Below are 26,480 nucleotides of genomic sequence, written 5' to 3'. Positions count from 1 at the left end.
ATCACAGAGGCATCAGCGACTTGAGGATCGACGCCGGGGGATGGAAAAGAGCCCTTCAAATCCGTCGGTTGGGGTTAGCCGGGGACGGCCACACACCGCTCATCGCAGTCGCATTCAACGAAGAGAAATGCGTCTCGGAGCATGTAGACAGGCGAGAAGAATGCGCATTTCTGGGTTGCCGTTTGTTTGGATCCAACGCGGGGGCCTGGTGGAGAATGAAGTCGGGTTGTTACGTCGGGGTTGGATTCTCCATCGCGAAGGGAGAATAATGGATCCAAGGTCCAGGAAGCCTGCTCCCACGAGGGCTCTTCACGCTGGCCTGCACCAAGCATTGGCAAGTCGGATGGATCCGAACTCACATGAGGAGAGACCAGGGAGCAGGGGAGCCCTTGCTGGCGCTGGTCTGGATTTCGCACCCTGGCTCTCCAACACGATGTTGGGCCTGCCATGATCAAACCATCGATCGATTCTCGACTGACAGCGTTTCAGGCTCAAGAAGTTCCATCGCATTCACCGCGATCCTGTTAAGCGCCAGGATGAAACGCCAGGGAGACTCGAAAAGGCGTGGAATTTCGGAACCGGTAACCAGAGATTGAATCAGATGCGTCCGTTTTTCGGGTCAGATCGTGAGCCTTCCAACGCCCAGCGGCATGGCCAGAGTAGCGGGATAGCTGTTCGTATCTCCGGGCAAGACCAGAATTCATTTCCTCCATGAATCAAGGACAGCTTGAGAATTGCGCCAATTCTTGGCTCAATTTGTTCTTCAATTGTGGCTTGCCAGCCAAGGGAGAAGTTTTTTTTTATTTCTTTCAAACTCCAGACACTGGCAACATCACTCCTTTCTTCTCACAAACTATCATTTCTCATCCTGAATTGTACGCGGTACTGCCACACTAATCTACAAACTAAATCCTCACAAGAGCAATATTGTTGTCTTTCAAGATGACAAAATTCTTTTCAGTCTCAGCAAGAATTGACTAGTTCATCTATAGCTGGGATTCTTATTGTTTTTGAATGCTTCAAAACCGGAGGATGCCACCACATTATGATGTTTGAAATGTCTATTTCAAACATACTAGGCCCATTTCCTGTGTCTGTCACTGACAATCATTACATATCTGGCCCCGGTAGCCTCTTAACAAGAGGTAGCCGTGCAAACAACATTTGAAACCATTCTTCCAGCCGCTGTTTACCATTTTCCCAACGGACGCTGATGGAGCAAGCAGTAATATGTACAGCAGTCTTGTTCAGTAGCAGTCAAGAGCAGCCTTGAATTCGTTTCTGACACAAGCTGCCATAACTACACGCCCTGAGAGGGGAGCAATTGGCATGGTAAAATATATGTCATGTATCGCAGCTAGGATCAGCAGACATCTGGGACCATATGACCGGTCAGGGGTTTTACTGAGCTTATTCTTTCCAATTCGCAAACCACCCTGATGCACGCATGCATAAACAAAAGTACAGGATGCTTTGAGACTGACAAACCTCTAGCCCACAAGTGAGAGAAGTGTGATAGCATCCTGATCCGTTTGTTCTTCCATGTAATGGGTTTAGCTCTGACAATGGAGGGGACCTGTCGAAAGGCGGGAATTTACTTCGTGCAGTATCAACACCAGCACAGTGGTTATCCATTCCATTGCCAACTCCGTAGGTGTGGTCATTCTGAGTTTAGGAAGAATTACGCACGGCTATTGTAGCCTGGGTCGTAGCTTTCTTCAAACAAGGATATAGTTGCAAAGCATTGGTTCATGGTTATCCCAGGATAAATATCTACGACTTGTGGAGCGCTTAATCCGGGACACGGTCAAAATCGTAATGCGCCTTGAAAAACTCGACATGATTTTCGGTTTGCTAGCTATTAGTTATGTGAGAGGCCCGAAAGAAGTAACACTCCTAATGCATTCGTGGAATAGACGTCCCATATACATACCCGTTCAACGGTCAATCCAACCGTTTCCAAGAACCACAATTAACGACGAATTTTCATAGGGGAGACGGCACCGAAGACGAATTCGGCCACTCCCGCATCCGCCACCGGCAGCTTTGGCGACGCGGCCCTTCTCAGCGCCCATCGGCTTTCATTGGCGCGAGCACCTCTTCCATGTGCTCCAGGAGTTCTTACTGCTCGTCGGCGCAGGGCTTGGAGAGTAATTCTCCGAAGCCTAGTGCCATATTTTCCACATCATGATTAGAAGATGATATCAATCATGATCTTTTTATTACGACATCTGACATGCTCTCCACCATGTAAACGAGACCACTCCATTGAGATATCTTTATGCTGGTGATTTTTTGAGTCCTTGATGTTCGACTTACCTTGGAACCGCTCCTCGCAAAGTTCTTTATGAACCGCCGATAAAACGCGGCAAGGCCCAAGAACTGTTGGTGTTCGTGTACGGTCTTCGGCACAGGCCATTTCGCGCTCACATCCACCTTTGCTGGCAATGATGGACCGTTTGCTGTTGTGATTTAGTTAAGGCTCATGATTATAGGTTGTTAAGTTGATCATTCTAGCTGTGATGGAGGTGAATGAGAATGAAAGATGATTAATGAAGCATTCCTTAATAATTTCCCATCGACTAATAATATCCTATTGAAGTGAAACGAAAAATGAATAAAGTGCCCGGAGGCGCATGGAACGGACGAAGTTCTCACCAACTGTAATTCGACTCTGACGACTCCTCTTCTTCATCATCATCGACCTCCTCGAGTTCGGAAACACGATCGACGACTCTCGGATAGACGGACGCGACGGCGGCACCTGCTGCACGGAGCGGTTTGATATCATCTTTAACGTCTTTGAGGGACGAAACGGACGCCTTAAGACCCGGATGGGATTTAAGGGAAACATGGTCGGAAGCTTCGACAAGACGAGACGACTTGGTTTTGGACGGAGTACCTTTCGCTTTGCGGGACGGCAAGACGCGAGATGGAGTTTGTGCGGGTTCGTTATCGGGAACAGGGTTACGACCTGTACCGGAACGAAGGGAGCAGAGATGTGGCGAGTCTGACAAAGGCTGTGCCCTGCTAGTAGAATATAGAAGAGTAGAACAAGAGCATTGATGAGCTAGACTTTATAATGCTGGGCGCTAAATCATAATGTGCTTAGTTCTAGGTTGTAGGTGAAGTAGATTTAAAGTGAATGTAATAAGAGGCAGCGTTTGCGAGTTGTCACCTGCCCAGACGTTCAAATTGTTGATATCCGAAGGAACTCAAATCTAGAAAGGCAAAGTTCAGTGACTGTTCATATAGCTGCCATCCTGGCATTTTAATAAAGTCCAGTTGAGTTTGATATTGTTGAAAGATAGAAGCCCAGGGATATAAATGAAAGAGAACTCTGACTCGAATGAAAGTGTAGGCGGCACCCCTTAGATGTGGAGGATGTATAATGAAGGAGGAGACAATCCTATAGAAAAGAGTTGTGTGAAATTCTTTAGGCCATAGATAGAAAGACAAATAGGCTGATAGCGGCTCTTACCAACCATCTGCTCATTTGTGGGTTGCTACCACACATGCAACACCTTCCCTAGCTTTCTGTGGAGTAGAAAACTAGCACTTAGTAATTGGTTTGTGATGATAGGCATTCCTCTATGCACAAAGGGACAGCAGTCAAAGCTGGTCACCCTCTTTGAAATAACTGACTCTGCATTCAGGTGTAGCTGCAGTTATTTATATGCTCCACACATAGTTGATGTGAGTTTAAAATATCATAAACCTCATAGGTGATGCAACAAGCTCCCAAGAACTCCAGTTAAAATGTGATAAAAAGGGGGGCCGACTCCATTTAAGCGGCGTCGACTTCCACCTAGCTTGCGGAGCCAACAGGTCCCTCGCCGCCGGGAATTAACTTAATATCAAATTGTCAGCTTCATGTATGATACTGCAAAAAGAGGATGAGGGATAAGCAAACCATGCAGATATTGTTTCCATTTAATAAGATCTTTGGCAGCTTTGTTTGTGCTCCGGTATAATCACTGGGAAGGATGTCAGTATGAAAATCGCCGGTGTAGGAATGCAGAATGCGTGTCCATACAATTCTGTGACATCCTCAAGGACCATATCTAATTCATTCGTTAGCTTTCTTGATTTTAACAAGATAATTATCAAAGGAAAACCCCTGAGGTGAAAATGAGATGCAAATACATACTAACATAATCATCAAACCCAAGTAGGGTTCCGCTGAATTCTGTGATACAGCACAGGTCAGTCATAGTATCCTCAGATCTACAACAACACGATTTCAAGATGGCCTGCTGTACCTTTATCCCCCTTCATCACGACCCATATCTTCGAGCCCACACACTTGTCGATTAATTCTATCCCCTCTATTAGTAGCTAACCCCGGATAAGCATTGGGGTCGGGATGTTTACCAAGTGGAAGTAGTTGCGACGCCATATCGAAAAGATTTTAAGATAAGTGTAGTTACAGCCAGAATGATGAACCGAAGTCGAGGTTGTCCCTTTGCTAACTTGGCTTGCAACGAGATTTGCCCATATCAGAACGTCGCGCGCTGACGGTCACGTGACCCAACGACTGCGCCAGGCAAGATTCAAAAGAATACATATGATATCAAATTTCTGAATTATCTAGTATAATATGTAGTGACGGACTCCTATCCTGCCGCTATATATACTCAGAGGTTTATTAGGGAGCGACCCAATTATCCTCTCAACGGGAGGATCTTGGATCCTAGTGCTTCTTGCCGGCATAAAGGGCATTCCGGCTTTTCTCGCACCCAGTCACGAATACATATCCAGCAAAACACATGTCCGCAAGTGGATACACTTGGGTCTTTGAAAGGTTCCAGACATAAAGTACACTTCCGCTGCTGCCCAGCCGGTATCCAGTTGAGGGCGGTTCCCGCATCCAGTGCGAGATCATACCGGGGTGTATTGGGTGGTAACGAAGGCACAGATGGGGGGTTATAGACGCTCTTCAAGTGGTTGCCATCCCCTCCAAAGTCCTGCCGCTCCTTTGATTGAGTTTCCTCGTGGATAGACTCAACAACGTGTTTCGCGTGGACAACACCCTGGACAACAATTTGCAAGACCATTAATACTCCCAGTACTTCGTACCCAATTCTCTCTTCGCTTTCTCCTATTTTTTTAGAGAATACATATCGTAATCCCCATAGCCGCTTCGAAATGTGGTAATATGCGCCTGTGAAATAGAAAGCCGCGAGGTTGACCGCGTAAATGGGCGAAAGAGATGTCAGTGAATCCAAATGGTCGAGAATATACATTTGGAATTTAAGGGCTAGGTTTTGCCTCTTCTTTTGCTGCTCCTCTTTTGAAAAATACACGGATTTTGCCTGTTTCCGCGCAATACTCCGCTCCAGCTTCGCTCTCAGCCGGCGCCTAAAGGCTGGGAGAATTCGCTGCAGTGTCCACGGCATAAGAATGCAGCTAAAGATATAGCCAGCGCGTCGCGCTAGTGCTGGAAGCCGTAAAGAATCATCCTCCAATTGTACAACATCGCAGTATTCCTCTCCAAGGGTTCTGTTTCCGATCAAAGTCGTGAGCGACAAATATAAAAGTTCGGTAAGGTTTTTAATGGCGTCAGTATGTGCATGAGCAAATCTCGCGCCGCGAAGCGTCCGTACAATCGACTGAACTTGGGTTGTTAACGTGCCGGTGATGTAAGCGTCCTTTTCGTGAGACCGGATGATATCTGGGGACGTAGCCCAGGGGAAGAAATGGGAGGTAGGACGATCGGAATGCTTAGAACTGGAGCTGGAGGGAGCAGGAGGCTGAGTAGACTCGTCAGACGCCATTGTGACTTTTGATAGAATTATCCATCGGGGCAAAGAGTCAACGTCAAAGGAAATGGAGGTGCGATGCCTGGCACCAGCTCCGTGATGAAGCTTTCCGCCCAGAGTTGCCTCGGCTTGCGGGCTGAGTAACCGTCACGTGAACTGGCCAAAAGATTACATAATAATTAATTTGGCGCTAGTTTGTGACTAACTGAGATCGGTTAGCTCCAAATATTTCCAATTACATAAGCGATACTCTCCGGCCAAGCTTGATGCCAGCGCAAATAAATAGTTGAGAAGACCAACTGCTTTTTATATCGTGACGCCCTGGTTATTCAAGCTCTCGGGGGAAGTGCTGCTGTTCCGGCCCGCGATGGAATATGGACCCTGACCATCATGAGGCTACCAACCTGCAAGGGTTCAATCTTATCCTTCCGCTCCCATACCGCGTTGCGGTGATCTTGGTTGCAGGTAGGCAACTCGTGCTTTTGATATCCGGTGGAATCCCCTGAAGCTAACGGTCCCTCCTTTTACAGGCGTATGGGGATGGGGTTTCAATCTTCATTATCTATCACTTCTAAGAATAGTACGTCAATTTGATTTCCCGACCGCTGAGCCTCCTCAGGCTGCAGGAATCACGACATCTAACTAGCAAGCGCAGGACGTTCCCGCTTTAATCCGTTATCCTTCACGGTCGTCGACGGGCAGCGTTCCTGTCTATAAGTCGACCTACCACCTTTCTACGCTCCTTTCTATACCTCTCGCCATCTCTCTTCTTCTTTTCTGGACAACCACCCATCGATCCCCCGAGCTGGTTCTCGCCTGGGAAGCGCTTCCGCAATCCTACCTTTTCCTCTTCGTTGTTTTACTCTTCCTTCCGCTACATCGTCTATCGCGTGCTGGGCGCCATCGCTTACTGGTGACCTTGAGACGAATTAGTCTCGGTGGACTTGCGGAAGCCCAGGATGGAAAATTTGGCGACATATTATTTGCTGATGTGCTCACGAGTTACGCAAAAGTCTTTGGGGATCTTTTCGTTAGCACGTGTATGTTCTTTTCTTCGGGGGTGTCGAGCACGGGTGTTCCTAATCGAGCATGCGGGGGTAATCTTGCCGTTCCGCTCCTTATATCGATTCCCAGCATGATCCGTCTCCGCCAATGTTTGATTGAATATTCGCGTGTTCAACGGCGCGGGAACAGGAGCATCGATGGCTGGGGGGGCCAACATCTAGCCAACGCATTAAAATATTCAAGCGCTTTCCCCGTCATTATTTTAACTGCATTGCAACGGAGTTACGACTCTTCGAGAGTTGGAATGAGTGAGGCTGGTTTGCATAAATTATGGTATGCTCTGTCCTTCAACTCTTTGTTTTATCGCACATTTACTAACCAGTAACTGACGAAATCAGGGTCTTATCGGCGCTAGTTCATTCTTCCTTTACATTTTATTGGGATGTTTCCAAAGACTGGGACCTCTCGCTTTTCTCTGACCTCATCACCCAATTCCGACGCAATCCATACCATCTCGTCAACAATACTTCCGCTCTCTCCCAACCCAACAACTTCGATATCGCTATCGACCGGCCCTTTGGCCTCCGCACCCACCGCTTCTTCCACGCAAACGGAATCTACTACGGGGCAATCCTGGTCGATTTCATTCTCCGGTTCACGTGGCTGTCCCGACTCAGCGTGCGATTGAACTGGATTAATGATTTGGAAAGCGGCGTTTTTATTCTCATGTTCCTGGAGGTAGCAAGACGGTGGATGTGGATTTTCTTGAGAGTCGAGACAGAGTGGGGTGAGTGTCCTGGCTCGCAGCTTTCCTGAAACTTCATGGTGAATTACCGCTGATTTGATGCCGTTTTAGTCCGAAGCACTCGTGGTCCGGCGCCAGACGATATCCTTTTGGGAGAATTTACACCTAAATTAGATGAAGATTAATATTTAATTAATGTGTACGCTTTCCTCTTACCGGGCAAGTTCTTTCTAGACAGCCTGTTTGAATACATATTATATCATCAAGTCATTTTTGTATTCTAGACCAGATTCGCTTCTTTTTCTTTTCTTTTGCGTTGGTTCATGACTGTGTCAACATTGCTTTTCCAGTTCTAAACACTTCTTTCAAGGTTAATAGATATGCGAATATCCGAGGAGCTCCGGAGTGCATTGACAGTCAATTTTTCATTCAATTCGATGTATCATTAAATCATGTCAAAGCCGGGTCCGAGCTAGCCCGTACATATAATTGGTCGTGTCGCAATATATACAAAAATACAAAAGATAAGTGGACGACCGCAAATCCTTTTTAGTAGCTGGATTATTAGATATTTATGTATATACCGCAAAGTACATCTAGTCATCCCACGATGCTAGGTGGCAAAGCACCAAAGAAAATTCACAATATACAAGGTCACCCACTTGCAAAATTAATAGAAGGGAGAAGAGCCAAAAGGGCTTAAGAGGCTTTGACGGAGATTCTTCGTAAGTTCGCGAAGTTCAGAAAGAAGTTGGTTGCAAGGATCAGGCTGTATGGTTGACGGGAATCTATCAGGGTTGAAGTTGACAAGTTGCGGATCGCGATATTTGCGAGGTTGTGAGGACGGGCGAGATGTAGGCTGGACAGGCTAGGGTCCCTGTATTCTACAAGCCCAACTTGTCCAATCTGCTTCAGTGGCCTGATCCGAAATCAGCAGGGATAGGGGAAAAGGGTTTGACGAGCAATGCGATATCGAAGTTTGCTGCCAATTTTGACAAAACCAGCTACTTCAGAGCCTCGTTGATGAGCATCCAGGGGGAATAAGTCAAGAAAAATAAATAGCAAAAACAAGTCAAATAGTGGGAAGGTAAGCAAAACATTCTCCGCTGATGAGCATTAGATAACGCCGAAACCAGACAAAACCAATATCAAAAAGATATCACAAAATATCCAAGTCCATGAGTGTCCGGGTGGGATTAAATCAAGATTTTCCGTCCAAAAATGCGGTCTTTGTCCGTTGAATTCAGTATTGACAGAAGGTCGATGGGTCAAAAAGATTTTGATGGTCGGAAGGCTGCTGCATTTTTTCCGCATTGACGGTTTTATCTCCCTGGTGGATGGTTTTCAAAAAGATCTTCCAAGTACGCGCTTGGAGCTCTACCCTGCGGAGCAGTGGACAGGTTCAAAGAGCTCGTAGACGGATGAGCCTGATCATGGCCACGGCTACTAGGTGGTAGGCCGGGAGACCCTGGCGGGCTAGGTCCTGATCTCGTACGTGAATAGCCTTGAGCCTGGGGACCCAAAGGCGATAGTCCAATGGAAGAAGTGCTGAGATGTGCCAAACCCGCTCCTCCTCCAGGGGCCGCGCTGCTCGCAGAATAGTATCCAGCAGGTAGATAACCAGAACCTCTGTTGCCAGGCGTGTGCATACTAGCGCCGGCCGTTGGTGAAAAGAAAAGGCTCTGATTCGGGGTATGAGATGGTCCAACGCGAGAATGGCGATCTTTGCTGACCTTCTCCCGTGAGATAGGAGCTCCGGCCGGGTTTTGGTACACTCTTGATTTTCGGGTGTTCGGGTTTAAGAGGGCGGTTGCATCGGAAGGATGTGAGTTGTTTGTGGCGCGTCGCACGGATCGGTTGATGGACCAAGCGACAAGGAGTCGCCATGCGACCACGGCAACGGCAAAGAATCCCAACGCGGCACCCACCGCAATGAAAATCGTACCCTCTGGCAAATCCGACTTTTTGAGGTATGGAGCACCTTCTTTGGGAGGAATCTGTGGCGTTGGAATCACTGGACCTCCAGTAAGTGAAGGAAGCGTGAAGGTCGGGCTAGCACCCGTTCTTGTGCTCTCAGAGGTGGTAGTAGTGGACGAGGTTTCTGATTCAGACAGGCCCGGGAGGTTGTCGGGCGTCCGAGACTGGGTAGGGGGGGATTGGGTTGCCGATGGGGTTGGTCTTGCGGGTGGCGGAGCGGCAGTCGTAGGCCTGTTATTATCATCGTCGTCGTCATCTGTCTCAGCGGGAGGAGGAGGCAGAGGTCTGTCCGTTTCCCTTGGTGGGCTGGGACGGTCGGTTTCGGGCGCTCTCGTGGGTTGAGGCCTTGAATTCGGTACACTGGGAGCATCGGTGTTGTCTCTTTGCGCTGCAACATGACCAACCAGCAAACTGGTGAGACAGACGAATAAGAAAAGATACAACAGTGGCCTCGAGGCCAGTCCACCTCGAGGTCCTTTCATGACAGATTCGGGTGCCTAACACGGCTGGCTCGGCGACGAGAGGAATGACTATTATATATTAAATGCGGCGCGTAGGGCTGGAAGATCACCAGGGCGCAGATCCCGACGGCCAGAGAATCGAAATTCGGGGTGCGAGGAGATAAGCGAACGGAAGGGGGCGAAGAGGGTGAGGAGCGGAAGAGCAGAGGGTCTAAGACAAGACGAAATGTAACATTGTCAAATGAGAGAACAAGGTGGGGAGAGTGCAGTTTCCAGCACCTAGCAAACAACAGCAGCAACAGAAGCAGAAGCAGAAGAGAAGCAGATACAAAACAGAGAGACCGCAGCGAGCAGATGAAGAGAATGTCGGATCTCTTGAACCAGCAGCGGGCGAGATAGATGGACGTCGGGAATGGGGAGTGTTTGTCGTCTGGGTTTCCTGTTTGACTGATTGTGCACAGCCAGAAGCGGAATGGTTGCCAAGCACAACGCGATAAAAGGGGGTCACAACACACGCAACACGCGATGAGCAGCAGCTTTGATATCAGGAGTCGATATCATATGGATGCTGGTGGCTTGGACAGTGTTGTTCTGATAGAAGGGGTTTCCATGTTCCACTCCGCAACTAAATCCCATTGTGTACCATGGTTAACTAGTTACTGGACCCAGGCAGAGTTCTCTCCATTCACTTGTCTGCATTGAGGACTGATTGATGACTGGATTGTTTGTCTGAATAATCTATGCACATATACCAGTTTATGCAACTTGCCTGAATTTACATCTTCATCTCACTAGATTGGCTCTGGCATGCATTTAGCAGTTGCAGTTGAGGGGAACCAGTGGATGATGTGTCATGGTCGACATCTCTTTAGAGACAACCATATATATTCGACTCCCAGCCCGTCAGCGGCAACCTGGCTATTCAGGGCCACAGTTCATACGGATACGAGAGGGATCGCGGTACAACAGGCTGATACCTCACATCGCCAATGCATCCTGCCGTCGGCATTCAATATTTGACCAGCCATAGTCAGACAACATCGAGAATCTCCGTCCTGTCAGGGGGATCTCCATCGACGGTGATATAAAACGTCATCTGGGGGGAAAAAGCATTGTTCAAAGATTGGCGGCATTGGCCGAGATCTGCGTGGTTGACATGGACGCCATTTCACAGAATGCTCTCTCAAGAAACAAAGGGGGAATTATATAACCTACACACCTCGGCTCACCTCCTGTGTGAACCCTCGAAGCGGTCAAGTCGTCAAGCCCTGTAGATTCGTCCGTGGGCGTGTTGTTGTTCCAAGCCCGGGGCCTATCGCAGGGATGGGTGCAGGCCATGCCGCCAGTCCGTCTGTTGTCGTGTAGAATCAAGCCCAAGAGCCCACGTTCTTGCAGGGGTTGATGTGTGTTGCTGGCGCCTGTAGAAGCAATCCTGCGGCGGGAAACCCTTAATAGCCCTAACTAGAGCCCGCCGCCAGAAAAGCCAGCTGCCGGTCTCGAATCTTTTTCCTTCCTATCCATCCTCCATTATTTGCGGCTTGCCTTGGTGTTTCCCCTGCTGATTTGCGTCCCGCCACCGCAGTGCCAGCAGTGGCGATTTCGGCGTGTCAACTTGCTGGTGAACCCAGCGGTGACGATCCTGCAGTGTGGATTGTCAGCCACTTGCGCTTCGATCTGATCTCTCGGGGCCAGACACAAAAAGCAAGAAAACCAGCAGCTTGCGTCTCGAATGACAATCCCATAAAATCATTCGGGATCCCAGCAGGTTGGCCCGTCTGGATGTTGCTACTTGTTCCCTGGTAGCCCGTCTTCCGTCAGCCTCTTTTTTTTGTCGCATCTTGCTCCGACACCTCCATCCTTGTCGCCTGCTCTCCCCCAAAACATCCCAACTCGCAGAGCTCCGGCCCTATGGTGCATTGGTCTATTTCGCAGATTCTTCCATATGATTCTGGTCTTATCGTCTCCTGCATATCCGAGTCTTCTCGTCAGCATTGCGTGCACCTGTTCGTCCCCAAGCCTGTTTTTCTTGCTCCCCCCACTACCCCTTCTTGGCCATTGCAAAGAGAGCCCTTCAGCCCAGCTTTGATATGGGATCGCTGCCCATCAGCCAAACCGTGTCAGATCCCAATCCCATCGTCCGTACACGATGCTGAGCGCGAGATTAAACCAGACTGCCACCGCTTCTAATCCTCTCTTCCGTGCGTCCTCGCATCCCTACCCATCCCACTTCGCAGCTCGATTCCGCCACCCACAGTTCGGCCGACTCCAGCACTCAGGCGTCTTCGAATTCAATAGCTTCGTCCAACCCGCATCGTTCCTATTCCTCGCAACATGCTTCTAGCTCCTCCTCAGCTTCTTACGACCCGCGCTCCTCGATGACGTCCCACTCCTCTCCCCCACACCGCCTCCCCGATCGCCAGCGACCTTCATCCCAGTCTCATTATACCCAGCAAGACAGGCAAAGGCACGACATCGATCGCGCTGCATACGAGAGGACAGGCGGACTAACTCAGGTGTCGCCATCATCGCCCGTTCTGCAGCCAACATACCGTTCGTCACGGTCACTCGGCGGATCGGAAGCTACCTCGCCTAGCCGCATCAAAGTGCGCGACCTCAATCATATTCAGAGCTTTGCCAGTGAGGAGATACTCTCTTCTCGAGGATCAACAAGCAATGGACTTTTTCAAGATGCTGGCCGTCAATACGAAATCAGTTCAATGCCAGTCACGGATATAATTGAGATGGTTGCTGGGCTGCTAACAAAGATCACCACCACAAATGATCTGCAACATGAACATATTCACCAGCACATACCTCCCCCAGAAGGAGCTACGAATCTCAGCCAACAAACGACCAGCGTGTTGGCTTTCCATGGAAGAAATATCCCCAGCATCTCGATCCTCAACTATCTCACCAGAATTCACCGGTATTGCCCGACAACATATGAAGTCTTTCTCAGTTTACTCGTCTACTTCGATCGAATGACTGAAATGGTGGATAAAGAATACATTCAGAATCTCCGGCGACGTCCCGATCGACATCACTGTCAGGAGTCTTCGTCTCCATCCCCGCCTCTCACTGCGACGCCCGGGCGGGGGGTCATCTCATCTTATCACACCCCCTCCCTCTGGGAGTAACTCCTCCCGCGTCCTCAATCGACAACCATCCCCAATCGTCTCGGGCTCGAGGAGGGTCGCCCTCTGTGAGCCGAGAGTCCATCCCCGGTTGATAATGACCACTTTGACGATAACAATGAATGTGACGAAAATGACGATGCCTTAGATTTCTCGGCACTATTTTGGTGGTTGATAGCTATAATATACATCCGGCTTGTTATTGGCGGGTGTCACTGGCGCGAGCCAAATTCTTTTCTGACGTTTTCTATACTAATTCAAGATACGCCAAGGTCAGTTATAGCATTGGTCTACTCTATCACTTAATCGCCTGCTGACTAGTCTTTGCGTGCAGGTTGGTGGGCTTCCACTCGTCGAACTCAACCACCTCGAACTCCAGTTTCTTTTACTAAACGATTTCCGACTCGCCATTCCGGTGGAGGAGTTGGAAGCATACGGGACAATGCTTGTGGAATTCTATGCAAGAGAGGTCCTCAGCCAGCGAGCACAATCGCAGGCAAGATCCGAGGGACAAGCAGCACACCCCGATATCCCCCCTGCAGAAACCAGAACAAACACCCGGGCGGGGGACGATGTATATGTACGTCCGTCTAGCGTGCGTCAACCTTCTGGAAGGTCCATGTAAAGAGCTCTACATTATACCCACATTACCATGAACTCTGAAAAAAAGACATTTTATCACACTGGTGAACAGAAGGAGTGGTGGTTCTGATTTTCAACATGATATCGACTATTTGACGAATGGACAAGTCACGTATATTCTCCCTGAAATATTCTACATATTGCATCATCCACCAACCAGATCAATGGGTCTGTGCATATCACGTCTTCTACTCTTTCTGATGTCGAATACTTGCAAAGTTCTAACACACCTGTTCATTCTTCTTGTCTTTTGTTGATGACTTTTAGCGGGGTTATTCATGTTTCTATCTGCCCTCCTCGGCCCTTTGACCAGGTTGATCATTTTAGCCCTTTTTTTTTTATGTTTTTGATGTTTACGGGGAACTTTTCTCATCCTTGTCTTGTTTTCCCTCTCAAATCACAGGCGCATGGCGTTGTGCTGTTTGATGGACTCTGGGCCCTGGTTTGGGAGCCTTTTATGATTTGCGTTCACTCTTTCTTCTTTTTTTTAATTTCTCCCCTTCACCGTTTGTAACTCTATGGAGTATTTATTTTTCCTTTGTTCAAAGTGACAAAGAGCTTATTTTATACTATTATTTTAATGGATCAAATTGCGCGCTTTCAAATCGAGAAAGTTAAGAGTGAGTTGAAGGGAAGGTCTGGATGGGAGCCATAAAATCGAATCCTGTGATTGATATAATCAAGCAACTCACAAGGCCCGTTTAACCATAGAAGCCACACACTCCATTAGACCGGGAAAGAGAAGAAAGCTCTATATTAACACACAAATGCTGGTGCTGGCAATTGCCTAGCAATGGTAATAGGCGTCTAGTAAGGGTTTGCCCTCTTGCAAGTCATCAGTCTTCCTATCTTGTGAGTCGAATGTACTCTGACAGTGTACTTTTGCTCAAGTACTCCGTAATTCAACAGCGTATCCAATATCACATATACATTAGCGTTCAAAGGTATGTTATGCTAGTAAAGTATGTACAGTACAACCGCTCCATGCGTACATGGTATCCAACAATTCTAAAGAGCCGAAAAGAAAGAAGAGCAATCAAGGGAGCGAATAGAAGGTATAATAACAATATAATAAAAGGTATCTCAGATTGATGGCGAGTAAAGCGAAGGACAAATCGAGTTCATTATGCAAAGCTTGTCGATAACAAGCTGAAGCACAGGTCTAGTGGCCCAAGTAGGGGCTCATCGTTATGTCAAAGATGCCAGAAGTAGTGGCATTTCCAAAAAAATGTGTATGTATGCAAACAAGAAGATTATCAGACCAAGCGAGCGATAGCTAGAAGATACGGAGACGGATACCCATGTTCCACAGAGTAACCGTTCCTACCGTCCTGCTTCTCGAACAATGTTCATAAATACGTCTTCATTACCTACCACCTCAACGGCCCAATACTGGCCGCCCTGCCCATTTACTGACGTCGGTAGCTTGGCCGGCTGCACTGGTGCAGACCTTCTCCTGCCCACTTCGATATTCTTCGAGCCCCATCCTAGGATTGCCGCTGCAGCGGCCTGTCCTTCGTCACCAGGAGCAAGACTCATAAGTTGCGCCTCCAAGGCGCCCAAAATGGCGACACCGGCTCTAAACATCAGTCTGTCCCCTTCGAACACCCAGCAATCCCAGACTCGACTCAGGCGCTCCAGGTCAAGGCCATTTGTAAATATTGTTCTAAACATTGGTTCCCAGATCTGTTGGTCGGTGAGACAAAGATTCTCGCAAAGATGTGTTGACAGTCTCGGGAATTTGAGGCGTAAAGTCGCAGACGCCAACGAGTAAACGCGGGCAATGGCTCCCGGATCGGAGGTTAAGAAGGCAAGGGGGACGGGACGGTTAAGAGCGTTGGCCAGGGCCTGGAACGCTGCGGCTGGGGTGTGTAGTTGTAGTAAAAGGAGGCCTGCGACGGTCTAAAGCTATGTTAGGATGAAAGCGGGCTGGGTATCCTGATGTGCTACTTACGTGTATGCCGTAAAGATAGCCCACGTCGCTCCGATACATCGAGTATGCATCTAAAACTTGCACTAGGCTATCGTAGAGCGGCCCTTCTTTTCCAAAGAGTTTCAAATCCGGAAACACGCTGGCCGCGTCGCGTCGTATTGCTTGAAACCGCTGGTGTTCCAAGCTATTAACCTTGCCTTTTTCTTCATCACATTGGGCTCGAAGTTCGTTTGCTCTTCCAAGAGCTTTATTGAACGACTCATCAGTCAACCCAAGTCCGTTCCCAATGGCACGCTGCCACACGGCTCCTCGAGATCGTGGCGTAATACCGCGCCACCAGAGCTCACGCGTACGGTAGTCTTTGATAGCGCGATCCCAATTGGGGAAAACGTGTTCATCCCAAATGCGTTGCAGCATCTTCCGCGTATCATCTCTTTTACACTGTTCAGATGCAGCCTGCGCTGCTTTTCGCTTCTCTATAGATAATATTTAGTTTTGTAAACGCGTAAGAGCAGGGGAAAGTGAGCAGTTGACGCACCAGCTTCACGAGACAAGGCCATCATTTTCTTATACTCTTTCAAATGACGCTTTTCTTCTTTTTGGTCTTTGGGTGGAAGCCAACTAGGCCGTGTTCGCGACAGCACCTTTTCTTTCTCTTTACTAATTGGAAGCGGGTCAATCATGATATTGGGCCTCTGGAGTGGTGGTAATTCGATCATGCCTCCGGATTGGCGTTTGGTCCTATCCAAACTCGACCGGGTTGATCTTCCACCTTGGACGCGCTCTTCGTGTTCTCGGGCCGACTCATCGGCATGGAATTCGAGGACTTCTGTCAAGACCTTGGCTTCTTCGGACAGCTCAGACATGACAACATTCCGCGTGTTACCTCGAGGCACTCGGCCGGTATGGCCACGCAAATGCCCCATTGAGCTAGACCTAGGCAGCCTACGACGACCTCTGCTATGGCGCGGCGGTGAAGTCGATGGAGACAGGGATCCGACGGGAGGACTCGACATTGTATGCTCGAGCGGAATGGGTCGAGGACCCGGGCTTCGGCTGCTGGAGCTGGAGCGACTCATCCTACTATCTTGGGGTCGTTCGTGGGGCGGGCGAGGCGATATTGGGACATTCCAGAGCGCCGCATCTTCGGGCAGCTCATCATCAGAGTCATGATATTCAGCCTCCAGGTCCTTGACGCTCTTCCGGGATGGCCTCGAGGAGGAGCGGACCGATCCGTTCGGAGTCGGGGGCGGCCGACTGTGCGATCTCACAGGAATTATCGGAGACAGCCCCATTGCCATGTTGTTAGGGGAGGGCGACCGGGTTCTGGGCCGCGAGAACGATGATGGACGCGGCTGTAACGAGAAATTCGGGGGATTTGCGGATCCCCGTCTTCCGGTCTGATCGTGGCGGGGCAGGGTAAGCGACTGCATTGCGCTTAGGGCGCCATTGATTTGCGCCTGCAAGTGCGGGTAGTCATTCGCCCGTTTAGACGAGGTGAGCTCCCGTACAGGAGCCAATTGAGTCGTCATGTTCCGCCTACCGCCATGCCCACCGGACACTCTCCGCAGGGACGTGCGGATGGTGAGCTTGTCCTTCCCGAGATGGGTATGATCTATATGTGTGACATCCAGGTCCTCGTCAAGGCCAATGTCTTCAAAGTTTGAGATATCGGCGAGGATCCCATCCGGGCCGGACCGGTGGGAGGACGACTGGAAGGAGGAGGACTTTGACGACTTGGAACCCGTCAGATCGGGAGGGGAGTCGGGAGCAACCGAGATCGCGGCCATGACATTATCTATCATCTTGGAATCGTACGGTACCGAAATTAAGGGGCGGGGGGCAAAAAAAAGAGCAGCAATGGCGAGCGTTCGGGAATGTTTCTTCAGCGATCGGCTTGGTTTCGTTTCACAGGGGCATGGCGAACCAGGTACCGTTGAAACGCGAGTGTTTATTAAATTAGAAAAGAATAATAAGGCGGAGTATTAGCTGTACAGGGCGTGTGGCAAACGAACGACGGCATCCGATCGAGTGTAGGGTTCGGGGATTCTGGAGAGATGGGCAAGAGGGATGTTCCCCGGCTCCTCGATGATCAAGCGAGCGGCATAATAGGAGGTAGGGATGGGGGGGATGAGTTCAAGTCGCACAGCAATGAAACATCCGGCCGGATAGCAATCAAGTAGTCGACAGAGCTCGTAGCGACGGCATGGCAGCCAGGCCCAGAGCAGAGAGGAAGAAGCGAGAGTGAAGATGAAGAAGAAGAAGAAGAAGAGACGTCGAGCAGGTCAAAGCAGGAAAGAAGGAGATCCAGGCGACGATCTTGTCCCGTTTGGTGCTAAGCTGAGCTAGGCCGGGCCGGTTCTAGCGGTATTCTATTTGTGTACTGCTTCTCGCTGTGGTCAGAGCGCGCGTACACTGTATTTACGGTATGGCAGAGGGAGGTTGTTTATTCCACACGGCGCTTGTGTCTTGGCAGGGGAGCTTGAATGCACTAATTGAGGATATAGCCAATGAGCACGGACTATTGTACCAGTGGGTCGCGAAAGAACCCAACGGGAGCACGACCCGCCAATACCACTAACCAAGAACAATCTAGTGTTTGTTTACTAAACCCGCATCCGGGCGCAGATTAGCACTGCCCAGCAGACCAACACGCTGAATCCCACAAGGCAGAGCTACAATAACTGATACTCGATATCCTCTATATGTACTCCGTATGATAGCATGGCCTGATCCAACGCTCAATTTTTGCAGTCTGTGGGGCTCCATCTCGGAAATACCGACAGGATGAAACCCGCCTCACCGTGGCTCATGGTTCTCGCCAAGCACGCAAGCCACAGCAGTGCTGGCAGCCCTGCGAAAATGAAGCAATTTCAACTTGTTCCGACGCTACGTTTCATCTCCACCGGACTGGTTGCGGTGTTGTTGCCAGAAACTTGAGCTCTCGGCTTGTGAAACGGAGACCAGGGGAACACTTCATGCTTCTGGTTGCGTTGGCAAAAAGAGACAGCACAGGCGATGACGGAGTGCTCAGTTGGGGAGTTTTCTGAGACCTCACGGGCTCTGCGCCAGAATCAAGGAAACCCGGGTCTCCAGCATCATGCATGCCAACATTCAACCGCAATTTTCCCACCATCCCAGGAAATCCCGTTTTGGCCCGCCCTAATATCTCGAGTACTGCACCATCATCCTTCCATCCCGAACAATTCTCCACAGTCTTCCCGCTTCTCCATCTCCAGCCGGTTTGGATGCCCTCCCCTGCCCGTCCAACCACCGGAGCGTCTCTCCCAGCCGGCTCTGCTTTCTCCGGAGGACCTCTTTAAACGCTTGCACCGCTAACCACCGGATCTGCAAGCTGGTAATCGCCGCCGTGTGGCGCAAACTCCCGTCTTCGCGTGTCGCCTGTGCCATCCGCGAGCGGATCAGGCGCGCTGCGTAGTGGATAAGCGCCGCGATCGTGCGCGTGAACATCTCCGTCGAGACGGTCGCACCCGCCGCAGTGCGACGATGGTGTCGAGAAAGCGTGCGGAAGTACGCGTACATCTTGATCGCCGAGTCAACGAACGCGTGGTAGATGCCAGCCAGCACCGCGGTCGGGGAGTTGTGCTGCGTGTCGAAGAACATGGCGTGGGCTTGCGCTTTGAACAGAGAGAGCGCTTTGCGGCAGAATCCCTGGCCGGGGTTCTTCTTCAGCTCGATCGTGAGCGAGTCGCACACGTGTAGATCGTCCTGTCGGCGGGTCCGGTCTTTGCTGATCGCCAGTGTCTGGGTATCGATCAGGTTCCCGCAGTAAGGGAACTGGTTCTGGGCCGACCCCTCTTCAAGGCGAGGAATGCGGTGCCCGTGTATCGTAGCTTCAAAATTCACCAGGGTTTTGCCGAGCGCCACGGAAATCCCATACTCGGGGTTTCCCTCTAGCATCACCTGGAGGAATCGCGTCGCCAGGCCCTTGTCTGTGGTGATGAGAAGGTAATCATCAACCAGCCGCAACAGCAGCGCTTCATTACAGTTCAAGAATCCAAGTTCCTCGCGTTCATGCTCACCGTAGAAGAAGGTGCATAGAATGCCCGACACCACTGAGCCCTGAGGAATTCCATGCTTCTGTCGAAAATACTTCTTTCCCATTTTCACGTGGTTGTTGCGCACATGCTGCTCCAGTGTGGCCAGCAGATCCTCAGTCTCATGTCGTTTCTGATATCCAGTGTCAACGAACACGGCATTTCGCTTCATGGCCAGATTCGATTCTCCGGTGACAAAATCATACGGTGTCTTAAAGTCCATGCTTGGTGCAGCCTTGGAAACGAATTTCCGTACCGGCTTACCCAGCTTGCGACCCGGCTGTCCATCGAGGCCGCATTGCCGCGACGGGCCAACTTCCACATATTTGCTCACCCGGTATTCATCTTCAGAGATCAGGCCATCAACCAGCTGCAGTAATCTCTTCTGAGGGATAGTGTCAAAACATGCCTGAACATCCAACTTGGCAAAATAAAGCCGGCCCCCTCCTTTCATCATCATCCCATCCCTCTCCAGCCGTTTCCGAAACGCCTTCAGCCGGACGTGCATATCTCGCGCAGAACCCATCCCAGACCCCACCAGCTCCGACCTCTGCGCCTTTTCGCAGTTCAGCACCTGAAACACAGGTCCCAGGAGCGTATTGACGCTGGGACCAAGCTCCATCCTCCCGTTCCATTTGGATTTGACAGCCGCGCGCTTCCGCAGATTCACGATCGGGCGAGCTCCAGCGCGCTTCGGCAGCATTCGTAGGGAGCCACATCCGAGCGCGCCTCTTGACAGGGTCCTCGCGGCCGTTTCCTTTTTGACTTCCTCAAACACCGTAGCCTTGAGTTGGGCCACGGATGGCTCGATGAGTTTCTTCCAGACGTCGTGGCGAAAGTAGAAGAGGCGGTTGCGGTGGACATTGGACTCTGTGACGTAAAAGTTTGAGCGGATGAGGGGTATGAGGAGGGAGTCGAAGAGATAATAAATGAACTCGAGAAAGATTTCAGAGCGCTTTAGTTTGTCTGATAGACAAAGTTTATCAGTGCTGTTAGCCTTTCGCGGAGGTATCAACCACCTGATACAATTGATCTACACGACATGTTAGAGCTGTCTGGTGTAGCCGAAGCATTGCAAAAATTGACCGAACCTTGAACCCTTGAGAGACATCATGGAGAGATAAGCTCTCAAACCTCCGCAGGCGAATGAAGCTGTCCACCTGGCGTAGAATCATTTCCCGATTCCGCCCACCGTCTTCCCCAACTCCGAAAAGGTCGTTTGGAATCAACTTTTGGAAAACCGCCCGGCAGAATGCCGACACGCCCGCAATCGGCGTCGCAAAATCTGTCAGGGGTGCGTCGGACTGCTGCGACTCCGTTGATCGAGACTGCTAGCAAGATTCAGTTAGTTAGTCTGGAGAAGCCGTAACGTAACCTAGGTGGTGCCCATATACCTCAATGGGGCAGTAATGTTTCAGAAGCTCTACATAGGAACAGTGCTGGTGTCTCTTTTGCAACTTCTGGATCAACACAATCAGCTCCCCGCGCAGGCGTTTGGGTACCTTGTTCAAACTCGATTTTGGCGCCTTGGTCCCACGAGATTTCTGTTGCATTGCTATTTCCTCCTCACGCAGCGAATAATCTTCAAATGGCTGAGCCGTCTTCCTGGTGTCGACGGCCGACGTGAAAACGTTGCGTAGACCAAACTGGCGTGGGAATATATACTTCATAATATGTACCGTATGGCCTAAATCGTTGGAGTTGGGGTATCGATTTAGAACGTCTAGAGTCTCCTTGTCAGCAAGGGAAACGGATTTCTTGTCACTGGATAGATCATACGAATATGCTGTAGGCCAAGCTTTGCCTCGCCCTTTGCGTTCAGCGCCGGTCGGGCATAAAACATTCTGTTCCTGACAAAGGCAATGGTCCTCGGAGAATGCAATGCATCTTTTGCCTGTGCACCGGGGTTTCCCTTGCCCTCCTTCGTAGGTCGTTGAGAGAGGAGTTTGAGGTCTACCATTTGTATCCCTATGGGCGCATTCAGCAAAGCACAACGCTGCCCAAATATAGATTGAGCTTACCACTCAATTGATAGTAGGTTCCTCTGCTCGGATCCAAAGAAATGAACAGCCCGCAATCGAGCAGCAGGTGTAGCATAATCTCTTCGCAATTCGCACCTAGGAGATCGAGCACGTCCGTCCACGGGAACGCCTTTAGCATCGAAACATTCTTGTTTGGATACTGCGGCACAAGGCCCGGAATCCCTGCCATGGCACCATGTTCCTGATTCCAGGCACCATGGCCTGAAGCCCGCTGGAAACCATGGCATAGGAGATGAGGCGGCCGGAAGTGAGAGGATCGTTGTTGGTTGAACAGGGTCAGTATGGCGAAGTCAACAATCTATAAAAATATAAATTAGCTCACTGCCCATCACTATTCCATTGAGCTCTCCAGAGCACAAGACTGCCTGTGCTTTTTCCTCACCTCCTTCAACGAACTAGTCGCACCCCCATCCGTACTGCGCACCAAACTCGACCGAAACTGCGACTGGGTGAAAGCCGCAAACTCGCGCTGTCGGGCATGCACGTCCACACGATCCAGCGGAGACAAGACGCCCACCAATGCCGTGTCCAGGAGCGCAGCCACTTGTCGGACGCGGTCCTGCTGCGCTCCGTCCGCCTGTGCGGGGGGCGGTACTACCTCGCCGGAGGGTGTGGGCGCGGGCTTGTGTGCGGCGTGGTCGGGAGGATGCTGGACGCCCAGGGACGCGAGTTTGCGGCGGCGCGACTTGGAGGAGGGCGGGAGGAGGGTGAGGAGGTATGCGCGGAGAGGGAGGACGCGGGGGTAGTACAGCGAGAGAACGGGGTGGGTTGGAGGCGCGGACTGTGATTGTGAGTCTTTGGGGTTGTGTCTGGCTCGCTTTTGAGGTTCAGTTGGACCAGTGTCGCGTGCTCCGAGTTTTCTCTTCTTGCCCATGTTCGTTCAGTTGTAGATATGTGATCTTGGGAGTTGCGGCTCGGAAGACGCGTAGATCATCCTGACTGCAACGCCTTGCTTTTAATTCGAGGCCTTGACGAGATTCACGACATTCTTATCACGTTGGGATATTACGTCTGACTGTTCACTAGCTGCATGGTAATCTCGTCAAGCGAGTCAATGATTTATGCAGTGAAATCTACCTCCAAACGACCTGCCTTTCTGACATCTCAGTTCCTCGCTTCCCGCTACATCTACTAGTTCATCTCGGTCCGACCGGCAAGGACGGCGGAAACAAAAGCTCAAGCTCCGTTTCAGCCAAGGGAAAGCTCTCCGTTTCATGGCTGGAATTACGATCTGTTTCTGGTTGCACTTTCAAATAAAGGGCACGAACAGCCCAGAACGCTCGGGGCCGGCAGTGGTCTTTGGAACAGTTCCTGCGCGAGAACCACGGTTCCTCCTCAGGAACGCGGACGGGTTCGTCTGGCACAGGTCGGGTGTTCCTGGACGAACTGATGTCAGTTTGGACGGCCAAACCGTGGTTTGACAGATTAAAACTGGGGATCTGGGTCTCAGGCTGTGTGGGTTTGTAGAGCGGACAGGGTCTATTCTTAGGATCGAGGTGTTCCAGCGCGAAACGGCGACCGTCAAGTTGTGTTGCCCACTTGGCGCTGGATCCAGAGCGGCGGTGATGGTTGATTGTGCGGTGAGCGGGAAAGTTGGATCTGGTCGATGACGAGGAGGTGGAGGTGATGGATTCATCCTGAGATTAATTCTGCATGGCCGGGAAGGATGGTCGGCTGCTGGATCGACAGGGCCAGAGAGCAGGGCCTGTTGAAGTGGAATTGTCGCAACTCGAGTCTGTATGTTAATATTGTCACTGTCAAAGACCAGCGCCTCGAGAAGATCACCCGCTTTGAGTTGTCTGACTATCAGCCCGGCGGCGATCATCGTCAAGGGATCCTTCGGGGGTGGCTGGAGTGGCCTCTTTATCCGCTGTCCATCGCGATTATTATTATTCTGATGCGGTTCTTTGTCCAGCAGCCGGGATGTAACGAAGTTGTCAGGTCCCATTTTCTATTTTTTTTTTCCATGCATTGGGCCCCTTGTCCGCATGCCCTCACAGCCCTGGACCAGCCAGGATGAACAAGAGTCGCGCTGAGCTTGTAGCGAGTTGAGTGTTGCTCTTCTCTGCCATCGCCTCCGAGTGGCACTGTATGACCATCGCTTTTCCCTCCCAGACCGATTGGCGCTGCCGTCCACCCACTAACCGGCCTGGCTGCATCGTCTGCATGGCCTTTCGATCTCGTTGGTCTTCTCGTCCCGATCTCCCTCGCTCACCTCTTCTTCATCTTTTCTTTCATCCTCTCTGCCCCCAGCACATCCCTGTCGTCTTCTTCCCCTTCTTCTGCTTCCGCTTCTTCCTCTGCTCTAACTACTACTACTCTTCTGCTGGCCCTTCTTATCCCCCAGCCCACTATCTCAAGGATCACCCGCTGGCCCTTTTTGCCCTCCCCCATGCCCACTCGTACTGATTTGATTGCTCTCTCGTGTGCAGCCAATAACTCCCTTGTCCTGCCAACTCCTCGACCCTGACAGCTCACGGCCGTGCAGACCGGCGTTCCCTCTCCCCAGAACCCTGGCCCGCGAGCGAACTAGTGAGCCACCTGCCTGGGCTTTCTCTTCTTCTCTGCTCTGCTCCCGTCAACGACTGCGCCCTCCGTCGCCCCGTCACCTCTTCCTTCACCTCTTCGCCCCGTCCTCGTCGACTCTTCAATCCGCTGAGACTCTCGCTGGAACTCGTCCCGCGGCTCGGTTTGCCAGTCTCCCAGCGATGGCCGCCGTGCAATGAGCCGGCCGGGCAGCTTGATAGGCCAAAAGTTGTAACCCTTGTCACTCTTCTGCCACGTCGTGACGCTCCAAGACCCTCTTTCTCCCTACCTCCAACTGACCTCCCAAGCCCAACTCGCCTATCGCTGGCTCAGGCATCAAAAAAAAAGCCAACCCCCCTTTCCTTTCCCTTTCCCTTGGTCCCTGTGGGCAGAGGACAAGTAATACAACTGGTGTACCTGATGCCGGATCGATCTCTGGATCCCATCAGGCGATTCACCCGTGCAGAAAGATGCCTGTCCAGGAGGCCGATCACAATTACGATTCATTGAATCAGCATCTACACCCTTTCTACCAGCCAGCTCCGACAGCACAGCAATTTCCATCGCAGCACCGCTTCGGCGACGATGCTGACGATGTCGCTTCGCACCTCCACCCCCAGTCCATGTCCTCCCCTCACCTCCCGCTCCTCCCTGCAACCACTTACTCTCCTCCACGTGCTGCCCGCCAGAATCAACTCTCTCTTACCACTAATCTGGTAGATCAGGGTCTCTCGCTAAGCAACGATGCTCACGACGAACTCTCCCCTGATCCCCGGGAATTTTACCTCCAATACCGTGATCCCTTTGGCAGCGATGGCGCCGGCCCCGACGGACCTCGACCTGACCACCGCCTCATACTCGAGGCGATCTTCCGCTCAATCCAACGGCTCGCCCGTCTCCCAACGCTATAGGTCCTCCTCCCGTGCACACCAGTTCGCTCGAGTTCCGGATCCCACCCCAAAGACTGTTCTCCCCCCAAACAACGCCGCGCCCCGGTTTCCCCTCCGCGACCAGAACCCGACAGTCTTCCTTGAAGGAGCTGGTGGATCGGTTCAATCAGACCACCGACGAAATTCCCCCGAAGCCTCCGAGCCGACATACGTTCGCCTCGTCGAAAATCGGGAACCCTGCTCCGGTGTCCAGACCGAGCGGTGGCTCCCGTCAATCCTCGAGTCACACCCGTGAATCTCGTTCGTCCACTCGATATAGCCAGAACAGTAACAGGGCGGCCACGACGGAAAACGTGCACAAGACTCGCGTGCCACAGAATTCCGCCAGGAGACCGCTATTCGGCGAAATAATACCCCTTGATACTTTCGCCGCACACCAGGAACGACGACGGAAATCACATCAGAGACGGGGTTCTGATACTTGCATGCACTCGCCAAGTCCCATGTTTCTTGATATCCCATTAGACGTTTCCGCCGGATGGTCCCCAACCTCCCCAACAGCATGGTACCTGGGCTATACCGCCTCCAGCGAGTCCACCAACACTATCGGCCCACCACTCCTCCATCGCAGGTCGCGAAGTGACCTAGCGGGAAATTGCTCACAGCCAATGAGCCCTGCTTCTTTTAACCCAAACATGAGTCTCAAATCTCCCACTTCACCTACTTCTCGGTCCAATCCCCGACGAAAGTCTGGGTCTCAGTCACGGATACCAGTGTCCACTCGTAGATTTAGCCACACCTCCGAATCGGGAAACTCTTCACCGTCCACAAGGACAAATTCGGCGCTGGATCGACACCCGGTGAATATTTCATTGCCCCCAAAAGGAACCAGCGCGCTACCCAAGCCATCTCCAAAACTTAACCCATCGCCTAGGTTCCGGAGTCCGTCTCACTCACCTATATCACCAAGGATCACTTCGCCCGGGAAGCGAGACGGCATTCGTGCACACAACCTCCAACCCCTCAAAAGCCCAACGCTCAAAGCTATCATCACCGCCCCCCCTGCAAAAAAATCTCCTCCCTTGAGAAGTTCTCGGCCACGCCAGCCTGTATCGACTGCAACTACCTCAGCGTCCCGTGGAAAAATCGTCGACAGAATCTCGGATTTTCAGAATAATGCCATGTCCTCGAAAAGCCCACGAACACTCGGACAAAGTCTCGACGACTACCAGAGTTGGGAAATGTGGATTTTGCCGCTAGGCGTCAAAGGATACAACAAGCTTTCAACAAGTCAATTGAAGAGAG

At 51.0% G+C, this 26,480-nt stretch overlaps 10 protein-coding genes across 10 annotated transcripts; 3 read left to right on the top strand and 7 right to left on the bottom strand.

Moving 5' to 3' along the window:
• Positions 1-1,972: 1,972 nt before the first annotated feature.
• On the bottom strand, positions 1,973-3,270 carry UREG_07759 (uncharacterized protein; the record flags this gene model as incomplete). The annotated part of the gene is made up of 4 exons (XM_002582940.1): positions 1,973-2,142; positions 2,320-2,462; positions 2,659-3,027; positions 3,179-3,270. 4 exons carry the CDS (start codon positions 3,268-3,270, stop codon positions 1,973-1,975), a joined length of 774 nt encoding a protein of 257 aa, XP_002582986.1.
• Positions 3,271-3,989: 719 nt separating this feature from the next.
• On the bottom strand, positions 3,990-4,399 carry UREG_07758 (uncharacterized protein; the record flags this gene model as incomplete). Its single annotated transcript, XM_002582939.1, has 3 exons — positions 3,990-4,064; positions 4,151-4,189; positions 4,307-4,399. The coding sequence occupies 3 exons, from the start codon at positions 4,397-4,399 to the stop codon at positions 3,990-3,992; spliced, it is 207 nt and encodes a 68-aa protein (XP_002582985.1).
• A 265-nt stretch (positions 4,400-4,664) lies between these two features.
• UREG_07757 (uncharacterized protein) lies at positions 4,665-5,777 on the bottom strand (the record flags this gene model as incomplete). The annotated part of the gene is made up of 1 exon (XM_002582938.1): positions 4,665-5,777. One exon carries the CDS (start codon positions 5,775-5,777, stop codon positions 4,665-4,667), a length of 1,113 nt encoding a protein of 370 aa, XP_002582984.1.
• Positions 5,778-6,136: 359 nt separating this feature from the next.
• UREG_07756 (uncharacterized protein) lies at positions 6,137-7,697 on the top strand (the record flags this gene model as incomplete). The annotated part of the gene is made up of 5 exons (XM_002582937.1): positions 6,137-6,227; positions 6,293-6,342; positions 6,409-7,100; positions 7,166-7,554; positions 7,624-7,697. 5 exons carry the CDS (start codon positions 6,137-6,139, stop codon positions 7,695-7,697), a joined length of 1,296 nt encoding a protein of 431 aa, XP_002582983.1.
• A 1,137-nt stretch (positions 7,698-8,834) lies between these two features.
• Positions 8,835-9,971, bottom strand: UREG_07755 (uncharacterized protein; the record flags this gene model as incomplete). The annotated part of the gene is made up of 1 exon (XM_002582936.1): positions 8,835-9,971. The coding sequence occupies one exon, from the start codon at positions 9,969-9,971 to the stop codon at positions 8,835-8,837; it is 1,137 nt and encodes a 378-aa protein (XP_002582982.1).
• Positions 9,972-12,096: 2,125 nt separating this feature from the next.
• On the top strand, positions 12,097-13,796 carry UREG_07754 (uncharacterized protein; the record flags this gene model as incomplete). Its single annotated transcript, XM_002582935.1, has 4 exons — positions 12,097-12,203; positions 12,292-13,048; positions 13,419-13,664; positions 13,755-13,796. The coding sequence occupies 4 exons, from the start codon at positions 12,097-12,099 to the stop codon at positions 13,794-13,796; spliced, it is 1,152 nt and encodes a 383-aa protein (XP_002582981.1).
• A 1,253-nt stretch (positions 13,797-15,049) lies between these two features.
• UREG_07753 (uncharacterized protein) lies at positions 15,050-17,449 on the bottom strand (the record flags this gene model as incomplete). The annotated part of the gene is made up of 3 exons (XM_002582934.1): positions 15,050-15,628; positions 15,681-16,135; positions 16,198-17,449. The coding sequence occupies 3 exons, from the start codon at positions 17,447-17,449 to the stop codon at positions 15,050-15,052; spliced, it is 2,286 nt and encodes a 761-aa protein (XP_002582980.1).
• A 1,372-nt stretch (positions 17,450-18,821) lies between these two features.
• On the bottom strand, positions 18,822-22,633 carry UREG_07752 (uncharacterized protein; the record flags this gene model as incomplete). The annotated part of the gene is made up of 6 exons (XM_002582933.1): positions 18,822-20,750; positions 20,809-21,045; positions 21,112-21,440; positions 21,497-21,685; positions 21,739-22,057; positions 22,142-22,633. The coding sequence occupies 6 exons, from the start codon at positions 22,631-22,633 to the stop codon at positions 18,822-18,824; spliced, it is 3,495 nt and encodes a 1,164-aa protein (XP_002582979.1).
• Positions 22,634-23,008: 375 nt separating this feature from the next.
• On the bottom strand, positions 23,009-23,707 carry UREG_07751 (uncharacterized protein; the record flags this gene model as incomplete). The annotated part of the gene is made up of 1 exon (XM_002582932.1): positions 23,009-23,707. The coding sequence occupies one exon, from the start codon at positions 23,705-23,707 to the stop codon at positions 23,009-23,011; it is 699 nt and encodes a 232-aa protein (XP_002582978.1).
• Positions 23,708-24,755: 1,048 nt separating this feature from the next.
• Positions 24,756-25,196, top strand: UREG_07750 (uncharacterized protein; the record flags this gene model as incomplete). The annotated part of the gene is made up of 1 exon (XM_002582931.1): positions 24,756-25,196. The coding sequence occupies one exon, from the start codon at positions 24,756-24,758 to the stop codon at positions 25,194-25,196; it is 441 nt and encodes a 146-aa protein (XP_002582977.1).
• Positions 25,197-26,480: the final 1,284 nt, after the last annotated feature.

Source organism: Uncinocarpus reesii, genomic scaffold, assembly GCF_000003515.1.
Source record: "Uncinocarpus reesii 1704 scaffold_5 genomic scaffold, whole genome shotgun sequence".
NCBI lineage: Eukaryota > Fungi > Ascomycota > Eurotiomycetes > Onygenales > Onygenaceae > Uncinocarpus > Uncinocarpus reesii.
Note: the sequence above shows the minus strand (reverse complement) of the source record. Positions and strands in the feature narration are given on the sequence as shown.